The sequence below is a fragment of the Solanum lycopersicum genome, chromosome 2 (genome assembly GCF_036512215.1).
Source record: "Solanum lycopersicum chromosome 2, SLM_r2.1".
Taxonomy (NCBI): Eukaryota; Viridiplantae; Streptophyta; class Magnoliopsida; order Solanales; family Solanaceae; genus Solanum; species Solanum lycopersicum.
Window position 1 is genome coordinate 45762119 of NC_090801.1, and position 24552 is coordinate 45786670.

The 24552-nt window shown below is 34.8% G+C and overlaps 1 protein-coding gene, 1 long non-coding RNA gene and 1 pseudogene across 2 annotated transcripts; 2 read left to right on the top strand and 1 right to left on the bottom strand.

Moving 5' to 3' along the window:
* The first annotated feature begins 828 nt into the window (after positions 1–828).
* On the top strand, positions 829–1267 carry LOC104645563 (uncharacterized). Its single transcript, NR_158367.1, is given in 1 exon segment — positions 829–1267. It is a non-coding gene; the product is annotated as an uncharacterized lncRNA (long non-coding RNA).
* Positions 1268–1763: 496 nt separating this feature from the next.
* Positions 1764–15421, top strand: LOC101256435 (calcium-dependent protein kinase 2-like). Its single transcript, XM_004231562.5, has 8 exons — positions 1764–3049; positions 3928–4071; positions 4161–4313; positions 10933–11045; positions 11189–11356; positions 11452–11579; positions 14848–14947; positions 15031–15421. The coding sequence occupies exons 1-8, from the start codon at positions 2347–2349 to the stop codon at positions 15103–15105; spliced, it is 1584 nt and encodes a 527-aa protein (XP_004231610.2). The 5' UTR covers positions 1764–2346; the 3' UTR covers positions 15106–15421.
* A 1444-nt stretch (positions 15422–16865) lies between these two features.
* Positions 16866–18337, bottom strand: LOC101248730 (peroxidase 42-like; annotated as a pseudogene).
* Positions 18338–24552: the final 6215 nt, after the last annotated feature.

Sequence of the window (24552 nt, forward strand, 5' to 3'; positions counted from 1 at the left end):
AAGTTCAAATCTATCTGAACTACTCAAATGATATCCACATTGTTCACAAATATTCATTTTTTATTTCAAAAATTTCTTATAATTTTATCCATAACAATTTTCGCATTAAACCCACAAATACTTGTATTTTTGAGTTACCTCGAAATCATTAGAACTTTCTCTTATAGTTAAATCATTAACCTTTGTGCGAGTTCGTCTATTGAAACCCTCGTTTTCATTACTATTTAGACTGAAAAATCGATACGATAAAAAAAGTATCTACTCACAAGATCGATCATATAGACAATCAGACGAACTTATCGATACTTCAAGTGCAAAATAAAATAGACTTATCATATCTGAAATGAAATTGACTCACCGACTAATAACCAAGTTCTAGATATGTATTAGGTCAAATTGGGACACGTGGCAGGAGAGAGTAGTAGGTTAAGCCTGATTAATTAATTACAATAACATAAATTAGTTAGGAAAATCAAGCATATAGTTCTAGAAGACAGAGAAGAAAATAACAATTTAGCCAAAAATTGGTGGACATAAAGCAAATTCCAGTCTTTTTTAAAAAAATAAATAAATTGTGTTCACAATTTCAAACTTCCAGAACACCTTTATAGTCAAAAACAACATAAAAAAATAAAATAAAGGAAGGAAGAAAAGAGAAAGTAATCAATTAGTCAACTAATGGTGGCTAAAAACAGAATTTTCCAATGTGTATCCTACTTGGCCACCTTCACCAAAAAGCCACACACCCTATATGACTATATATAAATATAGCAACATCTATGCAATTGCAAACATACATAAAATAAAAATATATATGTTCATAATTGTTAGAAGTGAAGATGGGAAATTGTTTGAGACATGGAGAATGTGTGGCACCAATGACAAGTTTAGATGTAGAAAAAGAAAGATTATTATGGATTAATACTGGTAATAGTAAGATTAGAGGGACAAAAATCAGAATAACAAAGAAGGAGTTAGAGGACATGTTAAGAGGATTGAACATGCAAGATGTTACGGTAGATCAAGTTTTATCTACAATATTGATCAATTCAAGGAGCCATGGCTATCATCATCGGAATCAACGTCAATGGCGTCCCGTTCTCCAAAGAATTCCTGAGGTTTATTGAAGAAGTAAGAAGATTATCGTTTAGGTTCAGAAGAAACGAATTTAAGATTTAAATTGTAAATGATTGATAAGTTAGATTGAGAACATATGTAATAGCAGAACTACTTTTTTGTGATAATGAATGAATGCTAATTTTAAAGCATATGTAAATTCCTAAGATACCTATTTCTTGGATTTTTTTACTGAGAAAATTAAAGTTTTCGATCCCACGATGAATTTTCTGCTTTATAAATAATAGGAAAAAAGAAAATAGAATTAATTAAATTGGATTATATTGAACAAAAATACATATATCAATATATAGGATGAGAACTATTATTTGTTGAAGAAAATAATGAATTTCTCAGTATGCAACTCTTCAAATTTTCTAGATTTTGAAATTGTAGCAAATAGAATATTTTAATGTCCGACTCTTAAATGTTCGTCCAACTCTATTCATATTATAAAGTTAACATTGTATTTTAAAGTCCAATTAGATTTCATTGTGATTCGAATTTATGTCCATGCAAATCAATATTAGTACACGTTTTAAATTATAACTTTATCCCATATGAAATTATACCTTGAAAGGTATAAAGGTCATCAAATATTTGTAGAATAGTTTGGTTATCAACATTTGATATCCAATGTTATTATAATAGCAAATTACAGAAATCATAAATTTACAATTTATCCCTTAAAAAATTGTAATTATAAATTTTTTTCAAAACAGATATAATAATATAAGGTTGATACATTAATTTGATGCGCGAGATACATACATTTGATGAGCGAGATACTCTAATCTGATGCACGAGGTATATTTAATACATGATACACTAGTTTGATGCGCGAGATAGACTCATCTGATGCGCGAGATACACTCATCTAATGTGTGAGGTACATTTATTACATGATACAGTAATTTGATAAGCGAGATACATCAATTATACTAAAATATGAGATTTGAGCTAATTATTGTATATAATAGATAGATGATCCATGTTGTTATGGTTTTATGGACAAGCAAGCAAGAGATATTGCGTTATTTTCGCTAGTTTGAAAAAAAGCTGTTGGAGGAAAACAGGGGATGCATGAAAAAGAAGAATGAGGGAAAAAAAAACCAGAAAATAGATGAAATGCAAACAATAAACAGAGTATGATCCCCTTGGCATTCTTTTTTACAATACAAAATCTGTTGTGATCCGAAAATAAATATAAAAAATTATTGTTTCATAAAGATGGGTGGTTGTTTCAGCAAAAATAGATATCTAGAGGGAGATGGTAAAGGTACTAGCAATAGGCCAGGAAGAAGAAGAAGAGGGAATACTGGTGTTGCATCCTATCAACATTACAAACATCCAGTTTATTATCATCCAAGACCAACAGCCCAACAAAGACATGCACACCAAGTTACTGTAAAAAGTAGTCAACCAGGTACCATTTTGGGTAAGCCCTATGAAAACATTAGAGCACATTACACACTTGGGAGAGAATTGGGTAGGGGTCAATATGGAGTTATTTATTTTTGTACTGAAAATTCTACTAGGAGGAATTATGCTTGCAAGTCTATATTGAAGAGGAAACTTGTGAATAGGAAAGACACAGAGGATATTAAGAGGGAGATTCAAATGATGCAGCATTTGAGTGGACAACCAAATATTGTTGAATTCAAAGGTGCTTATGAAGATCACTATTCCGTGCACCTTGTCATGGAACTTTGCGCTGGAGGGGAATTGTTTGATAGAATTATTGCCAGGGGATATTACTCTGAAAAAGATGCTGCTGATATTATCAGACAGATAGTGAATGTCGTCTATATTTGTCATTTCATGGGGGTTATGCATAGAGATCTAAAGCCAGAGAATTTCTTATTGACTAGTAAGGATGAACATACAATGATCAAGGCTACTGATTTTGGCCTTTCTGTTTTCATCGAACAAGGTCAGATTCTTCAATATATATACTGATCCATCATTCTAGTTTTCACCAATGATACTATAGGGAAACACACTTTTAAGCTGTGAAGAAGCTGACGGTTTATGGAAATCAATGGCAGTGGCACAATAGAAGCCTTTTTTTCTTTAAATTCCTCTGGGATTGTTGATCTATAAAAGAATATGAAGAAAATAGATAAAGCAGTCGAGAAAAACAACCAGTCAAGAAAGAACGAGGAAAATTAGATAAAAATTTCATGATCAAGAATTAATGAGGGAAGCTCTTGCTATAGTAGACATGCGATTGTATCAATATTCTGATTCCAAAAGGATTATTACAAACTTATAGTTAAAGAGGACTACTACTTCTATAAGACCTATTAGCTAGAACAAAGTTTACTACAATATAATATTTCATGATGTCAACCTACGAAGTTATCCTTGGATGAGTTTGATCTTCATGTGGAAACCTGAATTAGTGGTATTAACAAAATGTTAGGTAAATGAAAGAATTTGAAGTTAAAGTTACTAATACCTAAAATAAACATGTGTTACTTCATATCACGTTGCCAGCCCCCTCATCTCTTTCTCTTTATACCATAATTAATAGGTGTACTTCGCAGGAAATCCTTTTCTCATGCAATTTACGTTACTTTGGATTCTCTATATTCTATTTGATTCTATAAACCACTAAGCCTGCTTCTCTCATAACAGAATTGTACCTATATCAGTTCCATGTGCACTTCTTGACAGTGTATTAATGATCCCACCATGCTTTTATTTTGTTTTCAAAGCAGTTATCAAGCCATTGTTGTCATAAGGTATCCTTGTTTCCTGTATTTAAGATCTACACAATTTTAATCATGTTTTATTTATTGATTTCAGGTAAGGTGTATCGCGATATAGTTGGGAGTGCATACTATGTAGCTCCTGAAGTATTGAGGCGCAGTTACGGAAAGGAAGCAGATGTATGGAGTGCAGGTGTTATTTTGTATATTCTTCTTAGTGGTGTACCTCCATTTTGGGATGGTAAGGACAGAGACAAAAACATAATAATATAGTTTATTGGTTGTTATTTTCTGCATTCTTCTTTAACATGTTTTGCCAAATCTTTTCAGAAACTGAAAAGGGAATATTCCATGCTATACTACAAGGAGAAATTGACTTTCATAGTGATCCATGGCCATCAATATCAAATAGTGCCAAGGATCTTGTTCGAAAGATGCTCACACAGGATGCGAAAAGCAGAATCACATCAGCAGAAGTTCTTGGTATCTCTCTCTTTCTTTTTGTGTAATCAAAGGCTACACCATGATCTTCTCATTATATGTAGTACTTAATCGCAACAATGTGGTTTTATATAGACATGGAGAGCAATCGTGGTTATTTTGGTCCATAGCATGACTAATGTTATAGATTGCCAGAGCACTATTGAGGGGATTAAGTATGTGACATTCAGTAGACAATACTTTATTTTTTCTTTACAAAACAATTGATACAATCTATTAATAACGAAGACACAGAACTACAATCAAATAAAATTAATAAGGCAATTTATGATAGTAGACATAAATGGAGTTGGAATCCAAAATTAAAACTAAAGATATAAAAAATTTAATGTGTGATGGAAGAGGTGCAAGGCATTGGATGTTTCTATCCCTAATCCATCCTCTTTGGATTTTCTTTTTGACAGCAACCGTCACTATTTTGTTCCATTTCCACTGTCTCCTTACCCCTTAGGATTACTAATCCCCTTACTTGGAGAGTGTAAAATAGGGACACAAGGGAGCAAATCTGCTTATTGTATTATTCCAAGAATGAGCTATTTGTCGGTATACAAGTACATCTATCTAAGGAAATAAAAGCATAAAGTTCCTAAAAAACTCTACCTATAAATGTGCTAGGTATACTATATGAAGATGCATCTATATACATTATGTAACACTCTCCATCAAGTTGGAGTATAGATATTAATCATACCCAACTTGTTACAAAGATATTCCACCCGCATCCCATTTAAAGCCTTCGTGAGTATATCACCCAATTTCTCTCCTGTCTTCACATAGCTGGTAGAAATCATGTTCTCTTGATTCTTCTCATGGACAAAGTGACAATTAACCTCACTATGTTTCATCTGTTAATGGTACACTAGGTTTGAGGCAATGTGCAGAACAACCTGATTATCACAGCGACAAGGGCTTTAAACCAACCTCAACTTAAAGGTGATGTATCCATAGTATTTTACATGCATAGTCATAAACAGTAAACTCAAAATTATGCTGGATGAACAATGAAGAATCAGACTGGCATTTAATAAACCCAAAGTAACCAAGTAATTTTTGAGTTCAGTGTACCAGGCCTTGGGAGCCTGTTTGAGGCCCTACATAGCTTGTGCAGCTTTCAAACATGTGTCAGATGTGTAGAAGCTTCTTAATTAGGTGGTTGGCGCATATAGACTTCCTCATCGAGGCAACATTGCAGGAAGTGATTATCGATGTCAAGTTGACGAATGGGCCAACTTTGTTGTGTTGCAATTGCAAGAACGAGACAAACAGTTACAGGTTTTACCTCAAGAAAAAAAGTACACTAAAAATCAAGTGGTGTACATTAGGAACCATTGGAGTGCCACCATCATCTTTAATAAGGTTGCATTAGGAACGATTGCTGTGCCACATGGCTTGGCTTCCAACTTTCCTGTTTGTGCAGTAGGTCATGTACATACTTTCTTTGGGACAAGAAAATTCCTTTCTTGCTTCTTGATACTTCAATGGCCAAGAAACATTTCAGTTTCCCCAAGTCTTTGGTGTGAAATTTGGCATGTAGAAGGTTCTTGAGAGAAGAAATTCCCCCAGAATCATCTCCCCTGATAACAATATCGTCAACATAGACAAATAGAAGAAAAATACCAACCGTTGACTGCTTATAGAAGACTATGTGATCACACTTGCTCTTCTTCATCCAAATTCCTGAACTAAATCGCTAACTTTCCAAACCAAGCACGAGGACTCAACAATTTGATCCTCCTAATCAAATATGGAATTGAACATAGCTGAAGTAATAACAGCAAAGAAAATCTGTATGTGCCAAATAGCCTGACAAACTAGGCAATATCAAACCAAAGCAATTCAAGTGAAACAAAGAAATATACCAAATGCCTGAAGACGCCAGAAGAACAGTGAAAAAGAGACAGTAGTCATTGCGAAAGGTAAAACACTCACCGGAAACACTGACACGTTACAACCAGAGAATTTGTTGCAGTCTGTGATTCTAGTTGTCAAAAATTCAAGGAAATCAGTGGGCTCAGGTAGGAATTACCATATTACTCCCAAAAAACAAAGTATTGAATTCAAAGTTGCCTGAAAATTCTTCATACTCGGTGTGTGGAATGACTAGCTGCCGGAGACTCAACTGTCGCCAACGTGTGGTGGACCAGATGTTGGTGGACTTTCCTAGGTGCCAGAGATTATCAAGTCTCGTGGTGGTATTAGTTTTCGCACCACACTCACAAGGAAGAAGATGTCGCAATCTAGACCAAAGGAAAACCATCGGAGAAAAAGCACAGCGAATCAGCGTTGCTCTGATACAGACACTAGGGAGTAAATCTGCTTATCGTTTTATTCAAGAGTGAGCTATTTGTAGGTGTACAAGTAAATCTATCAAGGAAATAAAATCATAAAATCCGTAAATATCTCTATTTCTTTTTTGTAAGTAAAATATTTCATTACCAAATGAGCATTACAGATCAGTAACACAAGCAAACTGGACAGCTCTCAGTTTCGCAGCAACTTCCAGTCTCTACTATCTTTACTACCAGTTCCTTACTACAATATCACCATCAAATCTAGCTAAGTACCTAGAATCTACACAGGGTAGAAATCCAGAGTTTGCAATACATAGCTTAGTGTCACGGACCTAGAGATTCTGACAAGACTCCGTGCGGCACTTGACGGTTTACTAACGATTCTTTCACGATCTCGTAAACTCAAGTAGCCTTTTACTACTCGAAACGCAAAGAGAATAAGAAGAAAGACAAAGACAAAATTTTGGAAGAGAGGGCTGTATTTTATTAGTCAATTGATGAATGATTTACAAATACAATGACTCTCCTATTTATACTACTCCTAAGCCTAAGAGTAAATAAATGCTGCTATACAAGTCCCTAAGTACATGCACTCAATACATGTTCTACATTCCTAGAATATGTCTCTAGCTCTTCCAAAAGGCTCCTAGATTTCTCTAGTCTGCCCCAAGATTCTAGAAGGCTTCTAGATTCTTGCACAAGCCTCTCCAAGGCTCAGGGGACGCCTGCCCCTTCGTATGCTGCACTCTTGGTTTAACTCCCTAAACTTGCGCTTTGCCTCATAGATGACGTTGTTAGGGAAGAACGCCTTCTTGAACTCCTCACGGAATTGCTCCCATGTGTTCAAGGTGCATGTTCCCTTCTTGATGTCGGACTCTTTACGCCTCCACCACAATATCGCCATATCGGAGAGATACGATACGGTAATGTTGATCTTGTTCCCATCACTCCTCACCCGATTACACTTGAAATAGTTCTCCAAGTGCCATAGGAAATTTTCTACCTCTAGGGCGTTGCGGGCGCCTTTGAATATCGGTGGCTTGGGAGCCTCGACTCTGGCCTCCCTTTCCCGGTCAAGTGATGTTGATCCACCAACCTCCCTGTCTTCCTTGAACGTTTGCACTTCGGCCTTCAACGACTCAATACCGCCAAGTGCTTCCATGAGCCTGAATTCCAAGGAAGTAATGGCCTCTTTCGTCTCGAACTCGGCCAGCTGAGGTACCTCCAATTCTTTTCGGATGTTGTCGTTCTCCTCAAGGGTGAAGTCTTCAAGGGTTTTGAATTTACTGTCCACCCCATTCAAGCGCCGGCCTAAAATCTCAACGGCCTGCCTTGCCATTTCTACCCTTGCAATCCATTCTTCTCCGGCAGTGACGTCTACGGCATCCTCGCCGGTCTCTTCGCCACTTCCATCGACGATTGTGGGTAGCTGAGATGTTTGCGCCTCGCTTGGTGTGGGTTCAGGAAGAATCCCTTCATTTCCCTTCTGCTGCTTCTTCCCTTTCTTGTTCTTCTTTACTCCATCCGTGCGGACGTTGGGGGTGGTGCTAGCGCCGATAACGTCTCCTTCGTTCGTCATTCTCTTACGATCAACCTGCTCTGATACCACTTGTCACGGACCTAGAGATTCTGACAAGACTCCGTGCGGCACTTGACGGTTTACTAACGATTCTTTCACGATCTCGTAAACTCAAGTAAGCCTTTTACTACTCGGAACGCGAAGAGAATAAGAAGAAAGACAAAGACAGAATTTTGGAAGAGAGGGCTATATTTTATTAGTCAATTGATGGATGATTTACAAATACAATGACTCTCCTATTTATACTACTCCTAAGCCTAAGAGTAAATAAATGCTGCTATACAAGTCCCTAAGTACATGCACTCAATACATGTTCTACATTCCTAGAATATGTCTCTAGCTCTTCCAAAAGGCTCCTAGATTTCTCTAGTCTGCCCCAAGATTCTAGAAGGCTTCTAGAGTCTTGCACAAGCCTCTCCAAGGCTCAGGGGACACCTGCCCCTTCGTATGCTGCACTCTTGGGCCGCCTGCCCCTTCGTATGCTGCAAACTGGCTGGATAGGTGGCGGGACGTCACATTAGTCTTGGTTTTGTTCTTCCTCTCATATGCACCTCTTGAACAACCTAATTTTCCAGCTTGTAAGGGTTCTTGTTATCTTTTGGAAAATTTGTTGGTTCCTCTCCTGCCAAATAAGATAAATAGTTGCAGCCAGTGACATCCTATATACTTCAGCTCTTGCTTGCTTGCCTTTGCATTCAGCAATTACCCAAGTTGTTTCCTCTTCCCATCCTCGAGCCTTCCCATGGATACTTTGCCAACAGAATACCTTCTGCCACACCTGGGATGAGAACAGACTCCGAAAGAATATATGATTATGGCTATCACCATCAGTTCCACAGAGGACGCAGTGGACATCTTCTACACAGCCCCATGTTGCTAAACGATCATTTGTGAGCAGCCTGCTTTGTAATGCCAAGTAAAATGCGAAAATCCACTTAGGACAAGCTACGTTATTATAAGTCAGCCTCCTCCACTCTACCTTCTGGTAATCTCCTCTAAGAGCTTTATATAGTTGTTCTATAGAAAATTTATCAATTTGTTCGACATACTCCTCATTCCAGTCAAAACCTAAAGTTCTTTGTGCACTTGGAGTATTTTCCTCTCCACCCATGAAGCTTGAGGTCCTAGAACACCCCATAAGGCCCTTTGTTTCCCATAATACATGTGAACCCATTTCACCCATAGTCTATCTCTTTTTAGTTTTCAAGCTCCATAGTAACTTGCTTATGGTTGTGCTATGTATACTCTATGAAGATGCATATATATACATTATGTAACAGAGAGGGAAGGTTATTAACAGATTTTTAGACTATTGTAGGCTGGAGAACTAAAAATGGGACTGATCATATAATATCAACTCCCAGATGAATGGTGCCACTCAAAGAATATGATTCATTTAAAGCTAATGATATTTTCCAGGGCACTACAGTCGTTCTACATGTTCATAAAGTTAAATGATAAAGCTTGCTCTAAAGTTTCCAAACAAATTATCAACACTATCTCTTTTTAATTCATTTTGAACTGAAGCTTAAAATAAAGTATTTCACAAATATCAACACTGATCAACCGTTTGTTGATGAGATTAATTTATAGTGATATCAATTATTTGTCAACAGTGTTTTCTTTTTGGTAGATTATGTTTACACAAAAAGAATTATTTTAAATGAACAAATATGTTGGACGTCCTTTCATGATTGTTTCTTCATTTACCAAAACTTTTAGCAAGATATATATTTTCCATCTTCCAAATATTAGGAACTAATTTAAAGAGCAGAATATATAAATGATTCATGTCATCGACCCGACCTAGGTTGATATTAAAACAGAGTTTACAATGAATTTAAGAACTTATTTGATGTTTACACCATTGTTGCCGACAGGCAGACGATATGTATTCATGGTATGATTATAATATTTGGAGCAAAGTTAGGGAGAAAAATATTTATTTCTCAATGTGTTTGAGAGAGTTACTGTTTAGATCAAAGTTAGGTGAAAAAGTTGTGTATACCTTTCTTAAGCTTAGAGTTGTATAGTTAGTGCTCTAGTTTCCTCAAGAGGTTTAAGTAATTGATATTTAATATTTGTCTAGAAAATAGTTTCTCTGAAACACTCTAGTTTCATGTTGATTTCTTTTCATGGAAGTTTCTACAGAGAGTGAAGTTTTTAACATCTATGTGACCAACATGATGATGGCAAGAAAGTGCAAGAGGTTGTTTTGCCACCAGTAGAAGGTTATAGTTTTGTTGTTTGTCGACACCTTTCTTATAAGTGAGAGAAGAATTAGAGACAAAATATTACCTCTTTTTATCAAGTAACATCCAAAGAAAGCTTGTGTTTTGATCTTTGGTTGGCTGCATCTCATACAAAGGCCACATTTGATCGATTCCTCTATTGGATTTTCAGTTACTTTAAGAACTTTAAGCTTCTATTGCATCACAAGTAGCCCAAATACTTGTTCCTTCAGATTCCTTTTGATAAATCAAAGTTTCAAAATGTGGAGAAGAGTACACTAGGATGTCTTACACTTTGTTCAATGTTATGATGTGTTTGTGAGCATTTCTTTCTCTTTTGGTGTCTGCTTAGTCTTTTCCATTTTGACTTGTTTTTCAGGTTTCTTAGTCTTTTTTCTATATGATTTCAGAGTTGGGGGCTTCGTTTTCTTGGAGCTTGTTTAGTATGCGGGAATTAAATTATGCGCCTTTCTAAATACTCTTTGTGCTTGTTTCTATAGAACATCCATGGCTTCAAAGTGGAGAAGCATCAGACAAGCCAATAGATAGTGCAGTGCTGTCCAGAATGAAGCAGTTCAGGGCAATGAACAAGCTCAAGAAACTAGCACTGAAGGTAGAATCTAACTTTGCAGCTATTATTTCTACATGACAAGTGGTTATTGTCTATAGGGTGTCATTGCTTAGAATGTCTCTTTGATTTTCATCATTTTTTCTTCAGCAATAAAAGTGAGACTAAGCATTTTCTTGGTATCCCAGGTCATTGCAGAAAATTTATCTGAAGAAGAAATTAAAGGTTTGAAAGCTATGTTCGCAAACATGGATACGGACAATAGTGGGACAATCACTTACGAAGAACTAAAATCAGGATTGGCCCGCCTTGGATCAAAGCTTTCGGAGGCTGAAGTTAAGCAACTTATGGAAGCTGTAAGTATGATCCAAATTACTGAATTTATCTGTTTACTGGTGTTCCTGTAAGATTTCTTAGTCCTATGTATCCTGTTTATGGTTCCATATTTCAGGCTGATGTGGATGGAAATGGAACGATTGACTACATTGAGTTTGTTACTGCAACAATGCATAGACATCGACTTGAAAGGGATGACGATTTATTCAAAGCTTTTCAGTATTTTGACACAGACCATAGCGGGTGAGTCTACAAAAGTGATCATAATTTCAGTGTTTCAAGCTTTAGCTAACTGTAGCTTATAATAAAGCTTGCCAATATGGATAAGTTAGGGTAACTTTGGTTGGAGGCTAACGAAAACTATATTTTAGCCTTGCTTTTATTGAGTGTTTTCATTATTATGAACTGATGGAGACATTTCCCTACATATGGTTCTTGGGTGTCATCTACATAGTACTAACCCCTGACTTGATATTTGACCCTGACCTGAGACCCGACCCAGAGTTGGGACCTGAAACCCAACCCTAACCCGAGACTCGGCATCTGAATATTGCTAAGAATTATCCAAATAGACGTCGTGAGGATGCTACACTTGCTTAAGGTAAGAACCAACATGGTGAAGAGAGTGAAGTTGCTGCCCTAGTGAATCCTTTTACAATTGCTGGGTATGCTGACATTATTGAACGCTACAGGTGATTCCATAATCCTCATTCTTTACTTAAAGATATTGAAATAAAGATTGGGGACAAGAGTATAGTGACCATGATTGTTACTGGAGCCATGGACACTTTTGTTTCTGCCAAACTTGTGCATAAGTATGGGTTGACTGTGAGTAAATGTTTGTCATGCATCAAGTCTCGAGAACGTGAATGCCAAGTCCTAGCCATTGTGGATATGTCTAATAATGTTCTTATTTCTGTTTGAAATTGGAATGGGAAGGCTAATTGATGGTGATTCCATTAGAGGACTTTAAGGTGATCCTCGGGATTGATCAGTTTGATGGTTTAATGACTATGCATGAAATGGCGCCTAGTTTTCATTAATGTTACAATCCATATGGGGGAAGAGAAAGAGAAAGGTACTACGATTTCTTCCATGACTATTGAAAAAGGTTGGGAAAGGTAGGTGAGACTTCCCTTGCTGCCTTGGTCAAGAATCGAGATTAAACATGATGTCATTGTTGAAGTGCCGGGCTGTGTTGCACTAGCGTTACGTGAATTTGCCGATGTGATGCTGCCTAAATTTCCTAAGAACTTGCTACCGCTGAGGTCAACTGATAACAAGATAGAGTTGTTGTATGGTTCAATGCCCCCTGCACAACCACCTTATTGCATTGCTCCAAAAGAGTTGGCAGAACTGCGGAAATTGAACAATTTACAAGATACTGGAATTATTCATCCATCAAAAGCTCCAAAAAAAAAACACAGGATGGGGCACTTCAGATCTACGGGTAGTACAATAATCAACCAAGGAACCTGCCGCAACAATCGAGCCCAGGAGGTCCTTTGACCTTGTGCCTCCTTAGTTCATTCCGTGTTATGCCTGCATCCTAGAAATAAAGTTGTGCAATTTATCCTCATCCGACATGTTCTGAATGCCCAACATCAAAGAAGAAAATTCCTTGATATAGTTGCGAATTAAACCCTCTGCATTAGGCTTTTCAAACGACCCTAGCAATCCACGATGCATTGCAAGAATTAGTCTCTCATCTCCTTATGCATCTTTACCCAAGTATCAATTTGGGTCTACCAACACTTTCATCATCTGCATTCTCAGTTCTCCAACACAATTTAGCATCACTAGGAAGATACATGGTGGTGATTTGACATAATAAATAAATATGCCCTTTAACTTGGCTTCAGTTGGTAGCTATGCCCTCTAACTTTGAGTATGCACAAGTAGATACTTAAACTTATTTAAAAGTGAACAAATAGACACATTCGCCCTACATGTCAATTTTGTGTCCTATGTGGCATGTATTATTCATGTAGGATGTGTGTCTACTTGTTCAATTTTATACAAGCTCAAAGTTGGAGGGCATAGGAGCCAAGTTAAAGGGTTTATTTATGTATTATGTCGTGGTGATTTTATTTGTCATTTTCAAGCATCCCAACAGTAGAAATATTGTTCCATATCTCATAAGAAGTTTTCTAATTCTTTAGCACTACGCGCTCCCAAATGCTTTAGATTGTGGGATCTTAGCCTTTGAACATTCAGTACTTCCATGGCCAGCAGTAGCCATAGCCCTTCGAAGAAACGACAAGTTCAAGGTTAATATTTCCGTTCTCTTTCTTTAAATTCTCAATCTGAACATCAACAGCCTCACAGGATTGTTGAACATCACTCGTTTTTCCAAAACAGTCTCATGAATCCCCTCAAACGATGGATTTGGGTTACTATGTCCACCATATCAACGCATCATCAGTCACACCAATGAGTGTCTCCAGTTTTGACAATCGTTCACATAGTTCTGCATTTGGGTTTCCTTCCAGCATAGACCAAAGCACAAACTCTCACTTTGTTGCCAGTTGTTACAGGGTCAATTTTTTGCTATCACCAGTGCACGACAGTCACTCATACACAACAACTCATTCTTACACTTTTCTCTCTTTTATTAGGGACTTAAGATTATTTTCAGAACTTAGTAAACAAAGAACACACAGAAGTATAGGTATAATCACCCCACCTTTTATTCTTAGAATATACGGAGGATTTCGAGTTGCACTACTCACAACAAAATCTGGTTACCCGATAACAATATATACGGGTCTGCCAGTGGTAGTTTAGAAGGGCCAGAGGTGTGCCTGGCACTTATCAAGACTGCACAAAACAACTAAAACACTTGGACATGATCTGAAGCCACGTCCCATGAACAGATAGACTTCAAACTTTTAGCGCAACGGTCAAATGTGCCTTGCACATAGCACGACTGCTTTGTCCACCAGGAACAAGTACCAAGTAACTTTGACCACCAAGGCTTAGATAGATGAAAAGAAATCACCTAGTGTTTTTGTCTTTGTTGGGATCTGAATCTGAGAGCTCTTGGTTCTCAAATGAACCACTAGGACACACCCTTAGATGCACATCTTCAACACATGTTGATGAAAATGCCACACCCTTACCAATAGACCTTGCCTCGTACACGTCTGGCACATGACAATGCACATACCACACCCATGTCGTCCCACTAATCTGCATGCATGCGTTAGCTAGTTACATCCGCCTGTCCTTACCTTTGCATATGCCCAAATCAAGGTTGCCTTGCCATCGCCAAGGCACCTCTCATCTTGCTAAGTGTCATCCGGTACACTTAGAAACACAATGCCTGAGGTCGGAGGGTTTTTTCTTGTACTAAATACGGTCAAGTTAGATATGTTTCATGAGTAACAAGTTAATCCTGCTTAAGAAATCCTTAATCTACGGATTTGATTGGATCTGTCTCAGGCATTATGTTTTCACAGATCACTCCTTTTGAGAAGTTCACCTCTTTATTTTTGTTAATATGATTCAGCTTCATAACAAAAGACGAACTGGAAAGTGCTATGAAGGAGTATGGTATGGGCGATGAGGACACCATCAGGGAAATTATAGTAGAGGTGGACACAGACCATGTAAGTATTTTCTGATGCAATGTTTTAACATTTGTAACTCTATTATGATACAAGATTTTATCTATACTCTTTCACTTAAACAGGACGGCAGGATCAATTATGAGGAGTTCTGTGCGATGATGAGGAGCGGAACACAGCCCCAAGATAAACCTTTTTAGTTCCTTGAAACAGTAACCTTGCAAGCAGAGCTGTTCAGCAGCCAGCACTATGTAGAGAGAGTTGGGCTGCAAGAAGAGAAGATTCAGAAAACGCGGAAGAGGTATTCTTGATGTACTTGTTATACCTGGTATATCCAATCTATATTTATTTGCTTTGACTACGTTGGAAAGAAGTTGGAGTACAGGAAGCATTTTGGTGTACATCGAATTTAAAGCGGAATAGCTGGTAAAATTCATATATTTATAATTTATGTTCATTCCACCCCAAAAAGAATGCAGTGTTACTTTTTTGAGAAATCAGACTGTTTTTCTTTGATTAAGTTTTTTTTAAAATTATTTTAATATTTCAACAAAAAGAAAGTTTGATTTATAGTACTTGAGAAATGAATATCTGAATATCCAATGAGAGTTAAATTTGCGGATCTTGAGCACCGTATCATGCTTTCATTTTTTTTGTCATAGAGGGACTAGTTTCTTTGTCATGCACCGTTTCAATTTATTCGATATTCAAAGGAAACACATTTCACCTTATTATATTTTGTTACAATAAAAATAAAGAACCTCATATCTTTTATGTTTCTGAAGCTGCTCAAGGTCCTAGAAATTTAAAATGAACATGTGTAGGGGATGAAAAGTGTATGTCGACCAACGAACTTAATTATTGTAAGTAGATTAACTTAGTTATTCAACTTCTGTATAGTTGACTAATTTGCATTCAGCATGCCATTCTATTTCTATTGTCAACGATGGAATGGATGCTTTTCAGAGCCACTATACCAATTAACCAGGTATTTTGTAAAACTGCTTCTGTTAAGCCTTACTGAACCTAAAACTACTGATGTTCACAGAAGCAACAACTCCTGAATGCCCAAAAGGAGAAAGTAAAAAGTACTTCTGCTAGCTTTACCTTATTCTTTTCCTCATTGCATCAACCCTCGATAAGTTGAAATGAGAAGAAACAATATTAGCATGCATTTTCATTCTAAACTTTGTCGACTTTTTTTTGAGTAAATGATTATTCATTTTAAGATCAAAACTTCTAAGGTGGTCAAAAGATTAAAGGGAATGTTCAGATGATCAAAGAGTTAGAACAACAGCTCCGAAAAGCATAGGTTGAAGCCTTTTGCGTCAGCTCAAGATATAGACGGATGGGTTGATGACCTTTCTGAATATTTGGTGTTCTGGTCTTACGACCTTGTCAACCTATAATTAGGGTATTAGTGTATTGGTACATGTTAATATGCCTTCTCTCTTGAACTAAGAACTTGCTCAACAAATACATACGTTGTGCCCTTCCAATGTCATCACTCAATTCTTGGAAAAAAAATTCCAGATTGCGATGAATTGATAGTGCAAAAGTTCCATTACATTTCATGAACAAGATGTCCTTTTATCTAGCACCTGTCTGATAGTGTCTTTGCATTCGAGTCCTCTACTTGTAATAGCACTCAAGGCCATAATCTAATGATTGAGGAAATGGCAATGAAGGGTCATAATCCAATATAAAGTTGATGGACTCTGCTTCGTATCTTTATGATAAAGAGATAGAACAAACACATTTTATATTATGGCCCATCACCAACATAAAACTTACAGCCTAAAAAGTAGCAGCTGTTAAGACACTTACAGAAGCAGCTGGGAATGTAATGAACATGGTCACTACTACTTCCATAAACTATCTTAAACCCGTTATACTTGCATTTAAAACAAACACCAACTGGGAAACACCGCCTTATTTCTATATTATCTTTGTCCTCTCCTCACATACAGAAGTGGAAACAGAGGATACAAGTAGTAGAAAAGCAAGTTCCTAGTGCTTGTTGGCAAGATAACTGCTTTCTGATCTCACCCTTTGTGCCGGTGAGAGGGTTGTTCTTAGAGAGAACTGTTATGGCTCTTGAAGATTCCTTGAAGAAGTAGTGTTGGCTCTTTGCCATTTTCTTTACATATAATTTGGCCCTTTTATCTATAGCTAGTTGGTCCACCAACATCAATCCCTTGTTGTCCAATATGTTCCTGTAGTAGTTGTTGTCTAGCTTCATGGGTGTGCCTCTGTCATTTCTCACATAATGCACGGCCTTTGAGTTTGGGCATTTCTTAAGAATGTGGTGTACGTGTTCAGGGTTGAGTTGAGGGTCCACTTCGGGATATAAACGCTGAACCAACTTAATACACTGTGGGAAGAACACACTGTGAGCACCTGCAAGAGAAATGAGAGATAATTAACTTCGGTCTCTTTTTCTCCGACTCCTAATAATTGACCAGAGAAAAAGGGTTTTGCATGTTCAACCCGTGAAGAAAAATATCTATCAGAAATGCAAGATAAGGCTGTGTATAATCAAACTGTGGTATGGCTCTTCCCATGACCTCATTCATAGAGTTTAATGCACCAAACTGTCATTTTCTTTTTCTTTTTTCTTTGCTAATAATTGATCCGAAAAATTCAAGGTATTATGGATGTGTATAGTAAGTATACCTAGCAAGGCAACAACTCCAGGAGTGTTAATTCCAATATTGGCAAACCTCTCAAGCACAACACTAAACTTCCATTGTGGCTTGGGAGGTGTTGCTCAAGAATATCTGCTCTGCTCCTCCTGCCATGCCTCCTTCCAGTTTTGAGTGGGATGTGAGGCCCTCCTAAATGTGCACAACAACGTTAATAAGATCGTACTCATGTGAACCCACTTAACTCAAGATCTTGAATTCGTCTATGATATTGACAGTAGGTAACACTATGATAAAAAAGTAACAACATTAACTTACAGCAACAATGCCATCTCTACCAGACAAGACGATAACATCAGTACAGGAAACAAAATCATGGGATTCCCTTTCTACAGCTTCCTTAATTGTGTCAATGTATCTGAAGTTTCTCATGCCAAAACTCCTGTCTGTCTCCATCTCAGACAGCATTCCACTGGTTAATTCGAGCAGCAATGAAACATTATATGACTGCAACCACAAAACAATCAAAAATGACGTGAGAGAAAAGAGTGAGAGAGAGAGTGTTTGTACCTCAACAAAGCAGTCATGGAAGACGTTCCATAGCCAAGAAAATGCATTGTTCTGTTGTTGTTGGTTAACTTGCTCTTTAATAATATCTTCAGATTGTGGGCATGTGTCTTTGTAATAGTCATAACAATGCCAGGATTATCATCCTCCTCCTCCTCTGCAAATGCAGAGAGAGAGCTGAAAATAACAGCACAGCAAAGAAGAGAGCTTCGGAAGTCATTGTTTTTACCATTGCACTCAGATGTGAGAGATAAAGATCCTTGATCCCCAACTACTTCTTAAGTAAGCATAAAAACTGAAGGACACTGCTAAAAATAGAGTAGACCTTTTCTTTCCCTTTCTTCTCAGGGCTCGTTTGAATATGATTTCAAATCATAATTTAAAATTACTGATCTGAAATCACGTTGATTTGAACTCGAAATTTTGTTTGAATATGAAATTTGAACTTCTTTTTAAATATATAAAATATAAATTTAGAAAACAATCAAATATGTCATCAAAGTTTCAGAATGCCTCAATCATGTCTTTTATTAATAGTTGGAGTTATTTATGCCACCACATGACACACTTGGTTCACTTGTGCTAACAAAGCCCTACTAGTGTAATGTGATATTATCTAAATCCTTCATTATTAATCAACTCCAACCCATCTCATCCCTTTTTTACGAGTGACATATGTGAACCATTTCATTAAGTTCAGTAATATATTTTAGTTATTTCTTTTATCTCTTTCAACATAATTGGCCATAGCCAAAACAATACATATATAAGAAATTATTAATGGACAATTCGGCCGGTTACTTTTAAAAAATTATACCATCTCAATTTTTCAGTTATTTTATAATGTATAACCATAATTGGATTTTTCTTAAAGTTATTTCAATTGTATCAGTTTCTCTTTGATATCAGTACGTTTTGGTTAATGTTCATGTTTTTTACTTTTAAAATTTCACCTCAAAATACACCATTATTAAAGCATTTCTTTCGCAAGCATATTCTTGAAGAAGCAATTTAATTTTTCACCAAGAAGCGAAGAATATAAAACCTTGTTGCTACTGTTTGATCTTAAGCTTTTAATAGGAACCTTTGCATAGATTTTTCTTGTATTGTTTGATTGAGTATCTATTATAGTATTTTTAAGTTTAAACCTAATTAATTAAAAGATAACTAAAGAGCAAAGACTCACCAACATGGGTTATGGTGGTGAAGTTGTTTCACCCTTAACTACAGGTCTCGGAGTTTGAGCCCTGGTATGGAGAAAATCATATTGGGAGTGTCACTTTCGAATGTGCCCTATAGTACACGATCGATATTTAGTCGGGGCTCTAATGTGGACTCCGAACACTAGGTGGAAAACAAAAAAATGAGAAAAATTATGCGAGATGACAAACATCTAGAATATATTATGTAATATAACTATAGCTTCGATTTTTTTTAATATGTGGCTACCTAGCTATTTGTGTACGATTTAAGAAAAATTCATAATAAATTATCATGTTTGTGTATTAGCAGCGAAATATACAAATGGAGTTCTGAAAAATTCCTAAATGTATAGATACAGAATTTATATACTTACTATGTTTGTATATTCGCAAGTGAAATATACAAATCGCAACCTCCATTTGTATATTCTTCCCTGTTTGTATATTTACAAGCGAAATATACAAACCACATCCTTCATAACGAATAAAATTATAGCTATGAAGCGCAGTTACCGAAACTATAGCTATACAACCTTATATCTTTTTTATCTTTGTTATTTCTGAAATTTTTCTAAGAAAAAAAAAGAAGTAAAGACCTAAAATCGTCCGGTCACCAAAGGCCTAGAGGATGAGATATTGAAGGAAAGACGGATGACATAGATGAGCATTTTCTATAACAACAATGATGTAGATGAGCCAAACTTTAAATGAATAACATAAATGAGCCTTTTCTAAAAGTTTGATGACATATTTGAGTCTTTTCCCTTTTTAAATTATAATAATATAAGTAGCATATATTTATTTTTTGGGGAGAAATGATTTTACTGGTTACTTACAAGTTATGGTTTTTAGTTTTACGTCTTTTTTGTAAGATATTTAAATATCTCTTATAGATCTATTTGCTTATTATTATTTAACTTTCTTATTTCATTTTTTTTCATTCGTCGTTTAAAATTAAAAAAAATTATGAGAAATAAGAATAATGAAGTGTGAATGAAAAAAGAGAAAAAAGGAAGATTTTTTTCCGACTATATTATTATTTATTTTTGTATCAATAAAAAATAAATAATGAAAAACAAATTTGATCATCAAAAGAATACACCTAAATTAGCCATTGAATTAAAAAAATTAAAAATATTCATTTGTGAGGAAGATCAAATATACTCATATTGAGTCATACAATGATTTTTTAAAAAAATTCAAAATTCAAAATAATAATTTATAATCAATTCTTTTTCGCTTCCGTTAAACCATATATGGGCCATTAATGTATTAGACCACATTTGTTTCCATTAAGATTAAGAGGTTTGAATCTGAATATACATCTGAATATTAAGATTTTGATTAAGATTTAGATGTTTAGAGCTGAATACACATCTGAATATTAAGATGTAGTCTCTAAATCTGAACACTAAATAATTAATGTTGTTTGTTTTTAATATCTGAATCTGCATGTAAATTAACATTAAATTAATAAAATTTCATACAAATTTCATTTAAACAAAATTTATCTCCTTCGATTAAATTTTTTTAAAATTTTTTTTAATAATCATGATTTGGAGTACAATTTTTTTCATTCAAAAATCTTTGATAAACACCAATACACCAACTGTGTTCTTGACACAGTCAATACAAGAAAATTATTAATATAAAAAAAACTATTTATGAAAACTTACCAGTTCAATAGGAAAACAATGATGTTTCATTGAGAAAAGACAAAAAGAAAATTTTTAGATTTGAGATAAAAAGGCACATTTAAAGCAGAGAAACAATGGTTTATTATTTAGTAAGTTATTAAATGAGTCTGAATGTTGTTAAGAATCTCTTACAAATATAATTCGTTGAGACCTCTTCAGACTCATTAAGAGGTTTTTTAAAAAATAAAACAAATGAACTTAATGGGCTGAATCGAAATGATTCAGATTCAGACTTAAAAACTAAACGTACTTAATAGGCTGAATCTGAATGATTAAGATTCAGACCTCCATTAAGTGCAAAGAAATGAGGTCTTAGTCTCTCTCTCTCTCTCTCTATATATATATATATATATATATATTTGAGCCTTTTCAGTTAATTCTAAATCGTAAAGTTAAGAGGTATATTAGTTTCATAATACTTTTTTTTATAAGAAATTTAATTTTACCTATGAGACAGTTGTTGATCCAATCTCTTCCTTACAGAAATAAATAACGTTCTCGGATCATTAGAACATAAACAAGATATTTGAATAAAATATAGAGTATACAGTAAAAATTTACATATCCATACGTGTTTATATCAAACTAATAAATATATAACGTGTGTTTATATATAAAATAGTATATAACTATAATTTTTATTATTTATTATTTAATTATACTTCCTTTCTTTCCATTTGGGTGGCAGAGTTAAAATGGATCTACAGATCTAGTTAAACACATCTATTTTATTTGTTATTTTTATTTATTTAATTTTATTTATTACTAAATAGAAATCATTAGTTCCCTTTTACGGTTTAGATTCTGATCTACTTTAAATTAAATTAAATTAAATTAAACTATATAGCTACTTGAATAAAATTAGTAACTCACAAGAGGAAACACGTTCAGTTACTAACTATTCTCTTCATTTTCCTATTTTAAAATATGGGCAGTTATATGAATTAATAAAATATAGCAAACTGTATTAAATAACATTTCTTGGATGATGAATCTATATATATATATATATATATAAAAGAGGATCTTTAGTTTGCTGATGTGGCATGCCTAAATGATCAGGAAATTGATTTATATACTTTCTCAAATTTTTTCCTATTTTTCCATATTAATGTCTTTTAACTAATTAAAGTTTAAAAACAGAAAGACGTCATTTACCGTTATAATTGTATCCCTTTAACCGTTTCCTCAAATTAAGCCCATAATAATTGCATACGTCGTTTGGCATTCTGAATTCAAAATTAATGTCTCCTCGGCCGCCTCTGTAAAGCTATACGCAGAAGTCCCATCACATCATCCTCTTTGCGAGCAAAAGCTCCATCTCCAGGTATACCTCAAAACTTATCCTATTTTTGTTTTCCTTTTTTCTGGTTGTAATTTCAACCTTTTCTTCCTTCTATGCTACTGTAATTTGATCATGAATTATCTAGCATTGGAACAAAAATGATTTGCTGATATCACTCTGATAAAATTATATTCTTTTTCTTAGAAATAGGGCAGAAGTTCACAATGTTTTGCCAAGTTCTTTCTATCGGAAGTGTGTCAGTTTTTATGGAATATTTTTTATATTCGCACTGAAGCCCAGTTATATATGGACTCATACATAATAAGGCTCCATTGGTACGGAAGTACTCTACCAAAGATTTGAACCAAGACCTCTGTTTACAAGGATAGCAATCCCGTCCACAACATCACATCTTGCTTATAAGTTTTTGCAGTGAGTATATGTAAATATATGTGTATAGTCATTTTTCCTTTTACAAAATACAAAGTAATATTTTAGTATGAGGATTGTAGTTTATTACTAAATTGATATTGTAATGTCAAATTTGGAACTAATGAAGCCAAAGTTTATATCAACTCCGTCTAACAGAGTATCTTTGAGAAGAAAAAGTTAAATCACGTGAAGCACAAGATTGTTGATGCTGAGCACTAGGAAGAGATAACTTCTTGATGATATAGATTTTATACAAAGAGAACACTAAGGTTGAGCATGCTCAGTTGCCCATGGATGAAATAAGGATGCTGCTGGAAGTGGTCAAATATCAGCAATAGTATCGCAATGCAACAGGAAAGGAGAAAAAGAACGATGACAAGTTTCAAAAGACTACCATTAACCCTTTGAATCTTCACAAGAACATAGTTGGGATGGTGAAAATCATAATTCATAATCCTCGGGGAAGAAATTTGCTTCACCTGAGAAAGGGCAAACAAACGGATTGCAAGCAGACACTTTGAACTCTTTTTTAGGTGAACTCAATTTTGTTTCTCCTAAATTAGATGTTTGCTATTTTATTTTTGACAGAGAAATAATTTATCTTATGGTTACTAGCTTCAAATGTAATCTTCATGTTCTGGAGTGGGCGTATTTGTGTATTAATCTATATTTATAACAAAAAAGGTGATGTAGTACTGGGCGTGTTTATCTTATTTATAATAATTTTAAAATTGCCTAGATAATTACTCAATTAAATGAAAAACTTCCATTTCCTAATTAAATTGCAAAAGGCTATTCGATAACTCACGTCAATTCATGTTTTAATAAACAATGAGAGTGAATCTGCATATAAATTGTGGCAAAGAGTGTTTCTAACGTTAAATCACAAAGGAAAAGTAACAAACAATTCAAGATTGTGATATTTAAGGCTCTCTTCTGTGCAATTGTATGATTCCAATAATTGAAATATATACATATATATAATACTTTTTGTCATTTTTAGTTGTTATGTTGTGTTTTTTGAAAGTCAAATTAATAAATTTTAAATTTAAATTAAATTACATTTATTTGATATTTTGAACAAGAAATTCAGATATTTTAAAACTATACGGAAAGTACTATACATAGCAATTGTTTGCATAGCAATATGATGAAAAAATATATTGTAAAATGTTAGTCAAAATTTTTATAGATTGACTCTAAAAATGACAAGTATGACAAATTTTGATAGTGGACGAAAAGAGTCTATATAGTCAATTTCAAGCTTATGAGTTTCAAATTTTGATTCTTTTATATTATTGGATTTTAATTAAATCAATAATTTGTAGAGTTGATAGATTTATTAAGATACATATAAAGTTTGGATTGAAGTTACTCAATTCACTCAAACTTAACTGAAAGTTTAGCTTAGTTCCTGAATACAGCTGAAGAAATTTTACTGGACAGAAATTTTTTATTTTTTTTAGTATTTGCTAGCTCTTTTATTGAACTTTATTTACCTATTGTATCGACATAGTGCATAGAAACAAATTGATTAGGAGTATATAGGTTTCCGCATAGTGCTTCTGTTAGTAGTCTCTATTGAAAATGTCTATTGATTAGAGTAGCGGTGGCTCCAAGATTTTAAGGTAAAGTTTAATGGATGCTCGAGCATTTGGAAAGGTCAACATAATTTCGTCACTTAATTATATATGGTGCTTTAAAATAGATTATTATTGCAAAATTTATTAAAATTTACTTTTGCATATGATAATAATAATTATTATTATTATTTAAAAAAAAGTGTAGCTCAATCTATAGATTTTTGTACAAAAAAATC

Coding starts and splice junctions, on each gene's coding strand:
- LOC101256435 (XM_004231562.5), top strand. CDS start 2,347: ATGGGTGGTTGTTTCAGCAAAAATAGATATCTAGAGGGAGATGGTAAA. Junction 11,046..11,188: donor TCAAGAAACTAGCACTGAAG/GTAGAATCTAAC, acceptor TTGGTATCCCAG/GTCATTGCAGAAAATTTATC. Junction 11,357..11,451: donor TTAAGCAACTTATGGAAGCT/GTAAGTATGATC, acceptor TCCATATTTCAG/GCTGATGTGGATGGAAATGG.